This window comes from Perna viridis, chromosome 10, assembly GCF_037379345.1.
Source record: "Perna viridis isolate PV_CMFRI_1.1 ecotype Kerala chromosome 10, ASM3737934v1, whole genome shotgun sequence".
NCBI classification, from domain to species: Eukaryota; Metazoa; Mollusca; class Bivalvia; order Mytilida; family Mytilidae; genus Perna; species Perna viridis.
The window spans coordinates 30,286,677-30,302,417 of NC_142454.1; the positions used below are offsets into that span (position 1 = coordinate 30,286,677).

Genomic DNA, 15,741 nt, shown 5'->3' on the forward strand with positions numbered 1-15,741 from the left:
CGGACAAAAAAACTTGTTTTATTGTGAAATGTAACTAGACAGTGAGAATATCTATATTTTTTTCTTTATATGTGTATTGACTTAGAATTAAGATATAAAATAATTTGGGTGCTTATCTGTAGCTCTTTTTAAGCATAGAAATCAAACTAATTCATTGTTAATATAACTAACTAAGGTTTTTTAAAAGTCCTTGACTACTCTTATGAGTCTTGCACGGACGGTTTGTTCACTGCACTAATTTATATACTTTCTGCATGTTTCCATCCTGAATGTTCAAAATTTTACCACACGTCTTCATTCACTGGCGCAAATAAGTTATGGCGGATATCTTCCTGCGAAATTGGATTCCGTTTGATGAAAATAAACAAGCACTGAAACATCTCATAAACAAAAAATACAGATTCACTGAGTCAATCTATGATGTAAATAAGAAATAAATAGTATTGCATATTATGGATATTACATTTATTATAAGTTGCTTTGTTTTGGGATATTTTCCAAAGTTCTAAAGCAATGGAAATGCAGTAAATCATTATATCTAGTTTACCTTAGCCACAGGGGCTTGTTCCCACTATCAGATATGCAGCCCTATGCACTAATATATTACCCTTTTCGTGGTTACATGCTAATGAGGTTGCATATTTGATAATGGGAGAAAACCCCTGTGCCTTAGCTTTATAGAATAATTTTACTAATCAGATGAACAAATGGGGCGAACCAAAAATAATAGGCAGCGGTGGACCCAAAATGTTAGCACCATGTATCGGACCGCGTGGACCTTATAGGAGAGTTCGCCTATCTCATTAGTGATGTCATATTCACTAATTTGAATATCATTAAGTGCCAAATTGGTCGGCAAATAAACAAATATCCTACTGGACCCGGGTTATGACGTTATGACTGACCCAGATTTATACCTATTCCCAGTAGAATTGGGATTTAAAAAAAATGCAGGAAAATCTTTTCACAAATCGTATCCCCAAATTCGCTCGGTATTAATCCCCCCCCAAACTTAATCTTTCGTGTACTGGAAAAATCCAGCCTTTGTCCGATCCGTGTGCTATTCCCAACTTTAATGAGATCCGAGTCAGCAAATATTATAGACGTTCCGGATGAAGTTCGGTTCCATTTCTTAGCTGTCTCAATTTTTACACAACTTCCTCTTTTAGAAACGAAAACATTGCCATGTGACAAATTATATTGTCTTGGGTTTGCAAAATTCTTCACCTGACAAGATGAAATTTGCATTTAAAGTAAGAAAAAACAATCTCCTGTGATATTTTGGGAATCCCTTCCAAATAAATTTGTTTAATCATTAAGATAAGTGTAAGGAATGCACCCGCGCTGTAAGTGTAAATGAAATGTTGGTTCAGTAACATGCTACATATTTAAAATATAAATAGGGTATTTAATATGAATTAAGCCTTTGACTATCGGGGATGGAGCTATTTGCACTCAGAAAATGTTTGACTAAAGGTCTATATTCAGTAAGGTGTCTAGAATTTTATAATTTACGGACACAATGTTGTTATATTTACTCAACATAAATGCGCAATAATTTGTGGTACTGTTGACGTGTTGTATGCTTGGCCTATGTTTTTGTACATCATCACATACACCGTATAGTGGAAGTAGAATTAGGTTCAATTCTAAGAAAAATTGTTAAAACACTAAGGAAAGGTCGACTGATGAAGACGTTTTCTTAATATGAGGAAGTTGAATCCTTTTAATGCTCTAGAAAAACATTAATTAAAATCACCTTTAATAATTTTTGCCAGCTCTGATTTGATATATTATTCATATAACCTTCAAAATGGTAAATTTTGTTACGATATACAGTTTTAATTGTCTCATTGCATTATCCTAATTGTCGTGGTCTGAAATGTTTATGGAATGAAATGTCCGGCATTTCCATTTGTAAGGAATTACATTGTTTGGCTCGTAGTGGTCCGAAATATCTTTGGGTGAAATTGTCCAGAATAGGTAATAACGGTTGATATCAACTGGGAAAAGTCTTTAAAGATTCCTTTTATTTCATTTCATTCTGTTCTGATTTGTATCACTTTATTTCGCTTTGATTCATTTTGTTTCTTATTGTTGTGTTTTGATTATCTTTTTATTGACTCTTTGTTTTGTTTTGTTTCTTTATCGTTCTGCAATTTTGAAGTACCCAAGAATTACTGATTGTGTCATTTTCTTAAACATCATGGGGCTATACTGCAGACTGTCATTGCCAACCCTACAATGTATCTTGGAAAAGCTATGATTTGATTTGTATTTAATTTTCGAAACTAACAAAAAACAAAATTTTCGAGACTGGTTTAGTTCTCAATCACATTTACAAAGCATACTCAAATGACGCTGCCATGCTATTTTTAAGCTCCTGAAATTGAAGGTACAAACTGGATATTGATGCTTTCTCTGGCCATAAGTTTGCAAAAGCCAGTTGATAATATGGGAGTGTATAACTTTATTGATAAAAAATTGTCAATAAGAAGTGATTGTAAAAGTTGACAATAAATGATTTTACATCAATTAATAGACATATTTATTTTTTTACTCCTAATGCCAAATCTTCTACAAATCTGTATCCAAACATTTCTTATTGTATTGTCAAATTAAAAAGTAACTGAGACTGGAATTGGAAATGAAAGTGTTCAAATGAGAATGTATGTCCTTGCAGTAAAATGTCTATACACTGCATTCTTGACCTTTTGTTTTTCTTTTTGTTTTGTTTTGTTTATTTTTTGTTTTTTTTTATGTTAATTCTGTCTCATAAAGACTTGTGTAACAGTTAGATTAAATAACTATACACATGTACAACAAAACCCATTTTATTTGTGTTTATGTTTGTAAGCAGGTCTGCTACGGATACATTGAATAAAGGTTAACAAAGGGGTGTAATCCACAATTGATGTTTACAGTTTCAAATGAATGCAAACTTGAAAGAAAATAAAACAATTATAGTGACGAAAATAAAGCCAAAAAACAAACATACAAAACTGATTGTTAGGATTTACTTTGAAACAAATCCAAATGGAACATTCAGTATAATAAAATAAAAAACATATAGCTTGGAGGGTGATAGAGAGTTTGTAACCCCTTGAAAATACATTGTCATCCTTGGCTACGCCTTGGGGTGAAAACAATTTTCTCAGGGTAACAAACTGTTCTGTCACCCTCTTAGCTACAAATGTACCAATGTATATGTATTTCATACAATAAACAATAAAAAAAAAAACAATCATCGTTGTATGAAAATGCAATACAATGTACCTCAACTTTGATTTAGCATTTGATTTTGGTACAGAATTTAATGGAAGTTGATGCTTTAGGGTGCCCTGCACAAAATTACTGGTTGGATTTTTGATCTGTGAAAAAAGATGGCTGCTTTATTAAAGTAGAACATAGGGGTCAGACAGCAGATTTTTGCATATACCCGGTCCATGTATCTCCAAAACCATTAGGTTTAACCAAATTCTGACATTGGTAAAAGTGTTCAGCATGATGAGATATACATGTATCTGAGGTCAAATTTTGGTGAAAATCTGTTGACCCATGTTCGAGTTTTTTTTTGGATGTTTTTTGGTGTTATCACTTTCAAAAATCTTCTCCTCAGAATCTACTGTTTTTTTAGGGTAACCTGCAAAAATTACCATTTTGATTTTCGACTGATGATAAAACATGACCGCTGTTACTAAAAATAGAACTTAGGGGTCTGAATGCAGTTTTTTGTAAATAACTCCAAAACCATTGAAATTAGAAAAAAATTGATGGAGATTAATATTGTTCACCATCAGAAGACAGACCTGAAACGAATTGCAACAAAATTTAATAAAAGTTGGCATAACATTGTTTTAGGGTTTACTGCACAAACTGATCATTTAAAATTTTTCATTGATCGAAAAACGTGGCCGCCATTACTAAAAATAGAACATAGGGGTCAGACAGAAGTTTTTCATGTATAACTCAAAAACCGTTAGTTAAAGCTTAATTTTTACTGGGTAAAAGTGTTAAGTATGATGAGTTCTATCTGTAACGAAACTTTCATTTTAATCTCTTTTTAATGTTTTTTCTTTAAAAAATCTTCTCTTCTAAAACTACTTGACCAATTAGAACCAAGCTTGGTATGAATGTTCCTTGGGGTTTCCTGCAAAGAATTGATGTGGAAATTTCTTATCCATGGAATAATCATTCCAGCCATTACTAAAAATAGAACATAAGGGGCAGACAGGTTTTTTGCATGCATTGCCAAAACCATTAGTTTTAGCCAAATTTTTTAATTGCCAAAATGATCCTTATTATAAGGCCTACAAAAGTATGCATTGGATCAAAGTTATTTGACAGCTCCTTGTTGCCCTTGCAAATTGACAAATGATGTTTTTAGCAGTTTTCAGCCGATATCTTGAAAACTATAAAAGATAGAAAGAAACTTGTAATTGATGAAAAGATCCTTATGATAAGTCCTTATTTGTGAGTCAAAATTGTTGGACGTCCTTGTTAGAGTTATTACCCTTGAAAGACAAAGATTTAACCTGGTGAGTGATTCAAGCACCTGGGAACCTCTTATTTGTTTCTATGAGCAACTCAGCGGGTGTTTCTAGAAAAACAGAGGACACTTACCCTACACTGCACCTGGTCCATGCTCCTGTGTTTAGTGGAGTCCGAATTGCTCATTTTCCTGTTACTTTGTATGTATTATTTTGGTTATTTCATGTTCCTTCTTGTGTATGTCTGTTTTCCATGTCTGGTCCCTGGATTACATTCTTTTGATTTCTGCTATAATCTTGGTTCCCTTGATTACTTTTTATCTGTAACACTTTTGTTTTTAGCTTGAAAGTTCTAACTGCACGGACGACCCATCCAGCTCTGTACTAGTTTCCTCAAAATTGTTAAAATACTAAAAATATTTTTTCTGTTATGGTGCCTGAACCTTCGGGGACAAATATGACATCACTGTTATATGTATATTGGCAAACTTTCCTATATTTGGATACCAGTATGTGCATAACCCTGGTACATAGGTTTCTGATGGAAGCCATACTGGCCACAGCACATTTTGATGAAAATTTGTGTTAATTTTGCTATATACCAAAGGGAAGTAAGTTAGGCTTGTTCTTTAAATAAGGAGATCCTAAAAAGTTGCTGCTTTTATTGAAATAATGCATCAGTAGTCAGTAGTAATTTTATTAACCCAATTTTAACACACAATTGGATAGAATCATAAGAAAGACTTATTTGCAAATTTATGAGAAAAAAAAAGGATATTTATATTTTTTGTTTGTAGTTCATTCAATACATGTACATGTAGTTCAAGAAAATCTCAATATCAGAATTTGAAATTAAAGTCTATAAGTATGGAACAACTAAAGTGATAGAGTTTTGGAAAAGACTCTACATTTGAGGCATTTTAAAAACCTAAGGGATTTGAAATAAGGAAAGAGTATAATGATAGTTAAAAGTTTGTGACAGAGATTATTGTAGGTCATTATAAAATGAGCACCAAGGCATGGTGCTCAAGGATATGAATGATTTACTTATAAGTAAAATTGCATTCCTCCTGTACAATGTGAACCAAAAAGACTTATTCACTTATACATGTATTATATCACAAATTGTTTGGATTTAGGGACAGTGTAAAAGGTAGACCAATAACACAGATCATTAATTATAAATTATTGTTAATGTCATTATTGTAATTTTTTAGTTTTCCAACCTGTTAGGATCTGTGTACAGAAAAGGCAATGTACTCTTTACACCAGATGGGAACAATGTACTTAGCCCTGTGGGGAACAGAGTTACTTTATTTGATCTGAAAAAGTAAGTACAGTTGTACATGTACATGTATGATGTACGATTAGCAATTTGAAGAATGCAGTTTAGGAATATATGGTGTACATGTATAATGGGAAGTGTAATAGATTTTTTTAGTTGTTTTTGATTTAAGTGCCAGTCCATATAAAATTCAGACACTGCTTGTGGTAGTGGTGATTCATGATGTAAAAAACACCCATCAAATAAACAATACTTTTTTGGTGTTTAAATGCTATATTTTTAAGTAACTATAATCTTTTCTGTATTCAAGTCTGCATATACACTTTAATGACGCGGAATAACTTACATTTATGTATGTCAGTGGGTATAAATATGTTTTTTTTTTGCCACCATGACCAACTTTACATGGTAATTCAGAAATGTACCCTATAATTGTAAGGATTGCACACTGTACATTTGTACGTGGTAAATTCATGCTTCCATGAACATTACATCATGTATTGTAATGTTTGTTAAGCATGAATTTACATGCAATTACCGCTATTCTATAATAATAAAAATCTCACATCAGCTTAAATGTATTTTGAACCTTGGTAAACCAAACAACTGTCTGTTTTTAATTCAAATAGGTCTTCGGTTTAGGCAGGTTTCATGCATTGTAACCATATTTTCAAATTCTAATTATTGAATTTATTTGTACTCATTGCATATTTTTTTCTGAATTTATCACATTTTTCTTTGATTCACTTTGAGTTATCTCCCTTTGCATTGTATATATTTTCAGCAATAGATCTGAAACTCTTCCAATTGAGACACAGATGAACATAACATGTATGGCTGTATCTCCAGATGGTTACACAATGATTGTTGTCAATGAAGGTAAGTCTGGCAAACTTAAACAATAATTTAAATGAAGGTACTATTTTATATATGGCTAATTTTAATGGGTAGAAAAATAAAGGACAGGAAACCATATTGACCTTTGTGGAAAAAATAACAAGTGGATTATCAGTCATAAAATACAAAAAAAAATACAAAATATAAAAAAAGAATAGAAAAAATTGTGAAAAATAACCTAGATCAACATTAAGTGTCAGTCCCTGTAAAAATCAGGCAGTCAGTGAAACATGGTATGAAGAAAACCCACCATTTTGATAATGTAATTTGACTATTTGCAATATCAGAATCAAGGAAAACAAACAAGATTGTTCATTTCATGTTGGACCATTGAGTTATAATTTCATTGAAATGCACTGAAAATGAATATTTCAAGGGCAGATAACTATTAAAACCTCATTTTTTTAAGATTCTATTGACAAACTTTTGCGCAGAGCCAGTGATGCAGAGATCAAATAATGGTCTTTTCAAATAGATAAAGTTTCCTTGAGTGATATTATATTGTCATAATGTTTCTGATTGCACCCATTTTGCCTGATTCTTACACTTACACTTAAGAAAGTACACTTGGGTCAGCATGAATTTTAATTGATTGCAGTGAAGTTGGGTAGGGTCACAGTGTCTCTATCCAACATATATGTAGTGGAGTCATCATTTAAAAATATGTCTGGCTTTCCCCTTTTGCAAACATACAAATATACATTTAATAATTCTGTGAAATAAACAAGTTGTGAGAATTGATCAGTGGCATCAGTGTGGTGGTCCTCCTCTTCTTGCCTTTTCTTTGTAAGCTGTAGTAAAGATTTGTGAACATAAGTCACAGTGTTACAAGAATGAAAGGATTGACAAATTTGTGGATAAAGTACACTGTGATTTGCTATTATTTTCAAGGTCAACTATCTTTGGCTACCTTGATACACTCTATTGCAAACTTTTGAGAACAACTATCTTCAAGGTGCATAAAATGCTGTATTAAATTTATTGAACAACTCTGTACAATTAGGGCCCTGCCATATAATGCCACAAATCATCCATTACAAATCATGTCCAGGCTGTAACTTTGTTGTCTTCGATACTTGTATTTGGCATGATGGCACATGTAGATAACATCAAGATGATATGCGGCATACCAAGGTTGATGACCTTTGACCTTGAACTTTGACCTCAAGATCAAATTAATGATTTTGCAATAAAGACTTGTGTCCAGGCTGTTACTTTGTTGTCTTTTGGTTTAAGCATTTGGTATTTGGCATGAAGTCAGATGAGCCTAAATCTTCTGTATATTTTTGATCCTCCAAAATGTTCATAATTTTATTTATTTAGGCTATGACAGGGTACTTCAAGATGCTTTCCATCTCTGTGTTATCTATCTATAATTTCTATTTAGAAAATAGCCCCTTCTCAGAAAAAAAAACTTCTGTCAATTTTATTGGCTGATTTTTTTTTTCAGATGGAGAGGCATTGTTATGTAGTTTAATCAGCAAGTCAGTTCTACACTCCTATCATTTTCACAGACCGGTACATCAGATTAAATTTAGTCCAGATGGAAAGTAAGTCTTAATTACTATACATATGTGATGAAAATTTAGATATTGGTATTAAGTAATGTTTCAGAAAAATCTTGTGACAACAGATCTACTACTTCTCTATCTAAGAATCAGGCAAAATGTGCATTAGGTAGGGCAAATATTAGGTCATAATCACTAAATTTCAAATTATGTCCCGAAAGGGCATCTATACATGGAAATTAAGGTTTTGAACCGAAAAAAACATCTTTTTCCATTTTATCCATTTTCATAATGATATGTAGAGAAATGTAATTTTTTTGCGTATGATTCTGCAATTGATGTTTTTGCAGATATTTTGGGAAAAATGTTTGTACGGTGGATATCGATCATTTAATCCATTTCTGAAGAAAAAAATCTTCAAATAAAAAAGAACATTTTTGTACATTTTTTGCACTTTTTCCCTTTATAAGCAGTAAAACAATATATATGCCACAGATGCTTCAGGATAAATCTAAATATCTTTTCGATTGTTTCCTTGAATTGAATATATTTAGGCAAAATGACTAAATTGGGAAAAATAATGTGCCTGATTCTTGCATAGAAAGGTACTTAAATGAATAAAATATCAGTACATGTATTTCAAATTAAGGATAAAATGAGCCCATTGAATTCTGAACTTTTTAATCAGGATTCGTTATGTGCGCATGATTTCCCTTTGTACATCTGTAAAAATTATATTGCAAGCATGAAACCATGATAAATACATTAAAAAAAACTTATTTTTACTACCAGTAGATAATGGTACATTTCAGAAAGTTTGCAGTGACAAGAGAAGATAAGATAATGTTGTTCTATGCACCAGGAAAGACCAGAGAATTCAACCCTTTTGTTCTACAAAGAACTTTCTTTGGAGCTTATGATGAAACTGTCTGCATTGATTGGACATCTGACTCTAGGTAGGTGGAGCTTTTGATGAAACTGTCTGTATTGATTTGACATCTGACTCTAGGTAGGTGGAGCATATGATAATTTGTCTGTATTGATTGGACATATGACTTTAGGTAGGTGGAGCTCATGACAAAACTGCCTGTATTGATTAGACCTCTGATTCAAGTTTAAATTTGTCAGGGCTAGTGTTGAAACTTGATAATTATTTTCTGCAGTTTAGAAGGAAGCTTTTAATGTACATTGAGCTCATATTATGTATACATGTATATTTATTTTCTGAACCTTATAAGATGTCTCATGTAGTATAATATATTTCAAACATAACTGCAGTCACCAGTCTACAAGGAAAGAAGTTCCATTGAGCTTTAAAAGTTATTATTTTCATGTAGTTGTTATGCTTTTTAAATAAAATTGTATAGATGAAATTAGCTCTTTGCAAGAGTTATCGTTCTTGATTTGGTTTGATCTGATTGATTTTAGTTTGTGATGAATTGATGAATTTTTCCAAAAATACAGATCTGAATATAAGAATGATTATGCTTATGTATGGATATTGCATATGTCAATTAAAAATGCTTAATTTGTTCAGTGTGTGTTTTTTTTTACCATGAAGCACCGTTACCATTGGCAGTGCCTGAATTTTATATCAACTGATACTTAAGGATATAAACTGTTGTTCTATTGAACACATATGTTTTTATTTGCATATCTAAATTATTAATTGTTTTATTTTTCAGAGTACTGTGTGTTGGTTCTAAAGATATGAACACAAGAGTTTATGGAGCAGAGCACTTCTCAAATCTAATTGTTTATTCCATGGGAGGTCATAGAGATGCCATCATAGGGTCATTCTTCGAAGAAAATTCTTTGGATGTATCCTTTCCAATATACATGTACTTATTTAGAGAATGTTTCTTTATTTTTGAAAACTGTTCCTAATGGAAGGCAACAGAGAAAAAAATGTTTTATTTAATGCAAGTATTCACAATATTATAGATTTAAGATACAGTTAACAGAGATTTTTGTACCAAATGTTTGCTCTACATTTAAAAATTTTGCTCCAAGTTATAGTTTAGACTTTAATTGGCAGTCCATGGTTAAAATATGCTATCAAAATGAAGTTCCTGGGAATTAGTTTTATTGTCTCCCCTGCGACGAATGTTGAGAAAAGGCAAGACTAAGGAATTGTGTTTATGGCTTCTGTGAAGATTTTTATGTTTTTGACTAGTTCAGTTTGATATGATCTACTTACGGTATGTCAATAATATTCTGTATTCAGTTGCTTAGCAGAAATCTACCACAAATCTGTATCCATTTCGCATATATGCCCCATAGTCATACTATTTTGTCATGTTTGTAAACAGACTTAGGTGCATATAATTTCTGACTCCATTTTTGTTGCATGAGGGCCTCAGGGGAAATTTGTTCTTGTACAGTCACTGTGTTACCCTCTCAAAGTAAAGTTTATCATTATTATTATTAGTCATGTCCATCATCACTTAGTCATACTTCCATACATGTATATGCAAACAAAAAACTATAACTGAGGAATCTGTCCACTTTTTGGTGATGTCAAATGGTTGATTTGATAATGTGAAAGTACTTTTATATGTGGGTACCATTTTTCGTGGTTTAGCGAAAACTTATCAGTTCGTTGATTCTTGAATTTGTGGATTTGACAACTCTATCTTAAAAAGAAATGGAAAATTGACTTTTCTTTAGGAACTAATTTTTTTTGTTTACCAAACGGACAAAAATTGATACCCCATGAACAATAATTTTTTCACAGTATTATACATTGTCCATAATATATAAAATTAGTAACGTTGTTATCATGAATCAAGTTTATAATAACAGCATCCATGTAGAATTGGTGAGACATATCATTTCATAAACATTTCATTATTACATGTACATGTAGATGGTATTACATTATGATATATAGGACTTGAATTGCACAGATTTGGGAAGGAAAGTGTATAATGTATGTTAAAGCTGCTGATTATTATACCCAACTTGCAAAAAGGGTGGTATATTGTGAAAGGGGCGTTCATATTTCCTTCTTACCTTCCTTCCTTCCATTACACAGAGGCCCAGGGATAGTAGTACTGACTAAACAATTGCTAAACATTCTTTCATTCCATAGGTATTTGAATCAATGCTTGAAAGAAAATATCTTTTTTAATTGCCCTGGGAACTACCTAGAAATTTCATTAATCATAAGGTGAATATCATTTAAGGAGGTATACCTTGAGTAAGGGACAGAACTCTTGAAATCAGTGATATGTTTGTATCGTATTCATTTCCACCAAAGCCTATCAAGCTTTCATTTGAAATAGAATGAAAAATGGTGAATACAAAGGTTCCAATGATTTGTAAGAGTTTTGTCTCTTAGCCTAGGTCTTCCTTCTTAATCAAGGGAAGGCCAACTCTGTCAGATGAACATCAACAATACATGCAATATGAAACGAAAGAATGGTATTAAGGAGGTAGATCTAATGTAAGGGATATAATTCATGAAGTCAGTGATATGTTTGTATCACATTCAATTTCACTCAAGCCGTTCAAGCTTTCATTTGAAACAGAATGAAATAAATCCAAGTTACTTTGATGCTTACATGAGATTGAAATAAAGATCCTGAATACAAACGTTCCAATGATTTTAAAGAGTTGTGTCCCTTACCTTAGGTCTACTCCTTTAAAGTCCTTATGCATTAATACATTTTTGTCTGTTGTTAGTAATTCATTAAAAGTTTATTTCCTTAGCCCAGTATCAGGTATACAGTGTCAGTCAGTGTGGACATTTATGTGTATGGGAGTGTGATACAGATCTAGATGGACTCATACCATTCACCCCTAAAAAGAAATTCAGCAAAGACAAAGATGAGGAGATAGAGTCAGGTCAGGTCAAGTTTTTTTTGGTCCCATCCGACCATTTTTTTTATTGCTTCCATGATTAAGAGGAGTGTCTAAATTTGTGCTTCTATCATAGATCTTGCATGAAATGCAAGTGGGAATCCTAGAAAAGATAAATAATGAAACAAAATGAAAAACAATCTACCAATGTTATTTTGTAAAATGAATTAGCAGCTTGCTGTTTATTGTTTATTCTTTTTACAGCCTTTTACTCAACTAATTTAATTTAATTTGTAAATTATCACCTACCAGTAGGCTAAAAACATGAAAAAAATGCTGATAAAAAAACACTTTGTTTTTTTATGATGTTGATTTCAAATCACAGCTTTTCTGTTTGTTGTATGTAGAGTTGCTACTTATATCTCAACGACTGATTTAATATTTCATTTTTGATGCTTTTCACAGATAAAGAAGAGAAGGCAAATTCAGAAGAGAAAACAGAGGAAAAAGTATTGTATAAAAGAATTGCCAAGTACGTACTACAAATTATCATTTAAAGGGAGATAATTCTGTCAGGTATTTCAAAGTTGTAAAACAACAAAAGTAAAAGAATTGTATACTTGGGTATTTCACCAAACTATATTTTTTTCATTATCACCTTTAGAGTAGAAATTTTTTCATTAGTGTGAGAAATGACTTCATGTGTAAGGATGATAAATTTAATGAGTGGTAAAAATTCAAGATTTTTTACATGGACTAGTGTAAGTACATATATTCATGTAGAATCTACAACAATATTGAGTTGATCACAAAATTTCCCAAGATGTGAGATATTTCATAATCAACAACCTAAAGTTTTTTTTTTCTCTAAATTTTTTTCACGATGAAAACAGTCCAATTGCAAATTCTCTCAACATATGTTTTGAAGTGTCATTAAGCATCTGTGTCATGTTGGAAATTTTAGCTATCTTTTGTCTATGACGTCACCAGTTGTTACGGGAAAACAATGTAAGAAACTTCACAATGTCACATTTGACCAATGAGATTTTATACACATTGCCACAATAACCATTCACCCCTTTGTATTTCGAACAATCAGCATCTGAGAACTGTAATCTTTCTGGAGACACAAAATATTTTCCCATGTTGGTCAGGAGATGTGAAAATCAATTAAAAATTAGAGAAACATATTTCTCCTTCAGACACTGTATTTAACCTATAGATGCTATAGTCAGGGAAAACTCTTCTATTAAATTCTGAATTCTGTATTCTGAATGAAATGTACAGTAATATAAGTTCAGATAACAAACAATTGTAATTACCCTGAATTTTCGATAATGGCAATAATCTGAATACAACTGCCAATAAAAATGTAAGTACAAATTTAAGACCACAAATTGAACTGCAGATTTTTGTGGTATTTATGAAATTTTCTAAGTCTTAAAACCAACATATTTTTCAGGCATTCTTACAAGGATTGCAGACCTGAAGGTTCAGGTTATGCCAAGGTCACCAGTGTTGATTACCATAAATCTACACATATACTAGTTACAGGATTCCAAGATGGCTCCTTCTTTCTACATGAACTGCCAGATTTCAATATGATACACTCATTAAAGTAAGGTTACAGGCAACATTGACCATTTTTCACTGATAACATAGATGCCAATTTACAATTTATCAGTAATTTTTACACATTTCAGATAGAATACACGGTCTTACAGTCAACAGTCTGTTATTTATGGATTACCAATTGTTTCCAGTCTGAGCCATTCCTGGTTTAGAAAGCATATTCAGATCATTTAGGTGCTTTGCGGAGACTACTAAAATAAGCACAATGAGCAGGTTTCATGAATGTTATCATTCTATTTCGAGATAAGTCTTTTTGTTTATGAATGGTGAACATAACACGTTTTTATCCATTACAAATTTGAGATGTCAATTTAAATGATGATTACTGTAAAAAACTCCAAGTTACGGACAACTCAATTATTTTTTTTACCAATTGTATCAAAATTGGGATGGCATCTATAGATGTGACATACCGTTTGTAAACAGAATGAAATATATTTGTTTTGCCATAACATTATATCATACATGTACCCGACATTAATTTCTATGTTATTTTCTGTCTTTTCATCAAAACTGGCATTGTTTTGTATTTGTTGGATGAAACCGTATTTATTAATTTGAATTTTTTTCTTCAAACAATAAATTTGAAGTTTAGACAATACAGGTATCTGACTGAAGATATTTTACATATGACAAATGCTTGGCTATTGGGTGTTCATAGTGAGTTAAAGGCCTTGATCTTATCACAACAGAATCTCATCAATCATACACTGTATGAAGAAATCATATTCAATAATACTACAGAGGAACTGCTTGTTCAAAGTGGTGAATTTTGTCCAGGTTACATTAGAATGGTAAATGTTGGTTTGGCGGGCTTGTGTGCGGGCTGATAAAATATTTTGGTAATAGTTTTCTCAGCAACTAGATATTTGATACCCAACTTCAGTATAGGGCCCCATATTGTGGGATGTAATTTCAGTACAAACAGTACTTTACTGCAACCAGGTAATCTCTGTCTTTGACCCATTTTTGTTTACTTACAGCACCTGAAAAACATCTGCAAACATCTTTCTTTTAAACAAAAATAAAAAAAATGTTATACCAGAATGTTTGCATACCAGGGATTGAATTTCAGAATTTTTTCCACTAGCAATTGGAATCACCTTGTCCATCTGTATGAATTTTGTTGCCAATATCTTAGTTCCCTATTGATGGATTGTTTGTTAAATTTGGTGTCTTTAACTTTTATATAAATTGTAGATGGGGCTTATGCTGTTAGCAATATTGGAAGCTGTCTGTTATGAACTTCCTGTTTCATGGGTCTTTGCCGTTTTTTCCTTTTATTTAATGAGTTGTGGTTTATTTATGTTATATTTATTTAATCTACATGTAACTACTATGTATGTGTTATGTTTTGTCATCATGCCCTCCATAGATCTTCTAAATTAGAAGAATAAAGATAATCTTTCATATCCTACATGTATTTTATTTCAGCATATCTGAACAGAACATAGCGTCAGTAAAATTCAACAACACAGGAGATTGGATTGCTTTAGCATGCTCAGGTCTTGGTCAGCTGTTGGTCTGGGAATGGCAGAGTGAAACTTATGTCCTTAAACAGCAGGGACACTTCAATCATATGTCATGTTTGGCATACTCTCCTGATGGGCAGTATCTTGTTACTGGTGGGGATGATGCTAAGGTTAATAGTCACTGATTAAAAATAGATTAGACCATTCAAAATTGATTTCTTGGTTCATGCCATTTTTCATGAAAACTGATTAGAGGGAGGCATTTTTTAAAATACTTTTATTACCCGCCCCCCTCTCAAAAAGTGATGAGGGAGTAATTTATACTATTCTCAGCCAGAAAAGTATGATAAGGAATTTTACCATATTTACAGTTATGTTATGGTGATAAAAATGCAAGTACTTGTAGATAATAAGGCACCCTCAGAAGTAATACTGACTTGGAAATAATGATAATTTACAGATTGTATTGTACACCAGTTTGCTGTTCCTCTTTAATTTAAGCTATTTAAATTTAAAAAAACAATAAAATTTAAAGTACTCATCTTAACAGAATTTGTTGAAGAATTTATAAAGTCATCTTTCTTATTGAGAGATAATTTTTGCTAAGCACCTCTATGTGGAAGGAAAAGTGATAAGTTAATTTACTGTCAGTT

At 31.9% G+C, this 15,741-nt stretch overlaps 1 protein-coding gene across 1 annotated transcript in view; it reads left to right on the forward strand.

The window, feature by feature from the left end:
* The first annotated feature begins 1,099 nt into the window (after positions 1–1,099).
* The window catches only part of LOC148605324 (periodic tryptophan protein 2 homolog), a 48,740-nt gene continuing 34,098 nt past the window's right edge, over positions 1,100–15,741 (forward strand). The window contains exons 1-10 of the mRNA XM_088550905.1: positions 1,100–1,253; positions 5,708–5,820; positions 6,560–6,654; positions 8,123–8,222; positions 8,993–9,136; positions 9,866–10,001; positions 11,906–12,029; positions 12,450–12,516; positions 13,447–13,602; positions 15,051–15,258. Coding sequence (XP_088407031.1) covers positions 1,236–1,253; positions 5,708–5,820; positions 6,560–6,654; positions 8,123–8,222; positions 8,993–9,136; positions 9,866–10,001; positions 11,906–12,029; positions 12,450–12,516; positions 13,447–13,602; positions 15,051–15,258 — 1,161 coding nt within the window. The 5' untranslated portion in view covers positions 1,100–1,235. The remainder of the gene's footprint in view (positions 1,254–5,707; positions 5,821–6,559; positions 6,655–8,122; positions 8,223–8,992; positions 9,137–9,865; positions 10,002–11,905; positions 12,030–12,449; positions 12,517–13,446; positions 13,603–15,050; positions 15,259–15,741) is intronic.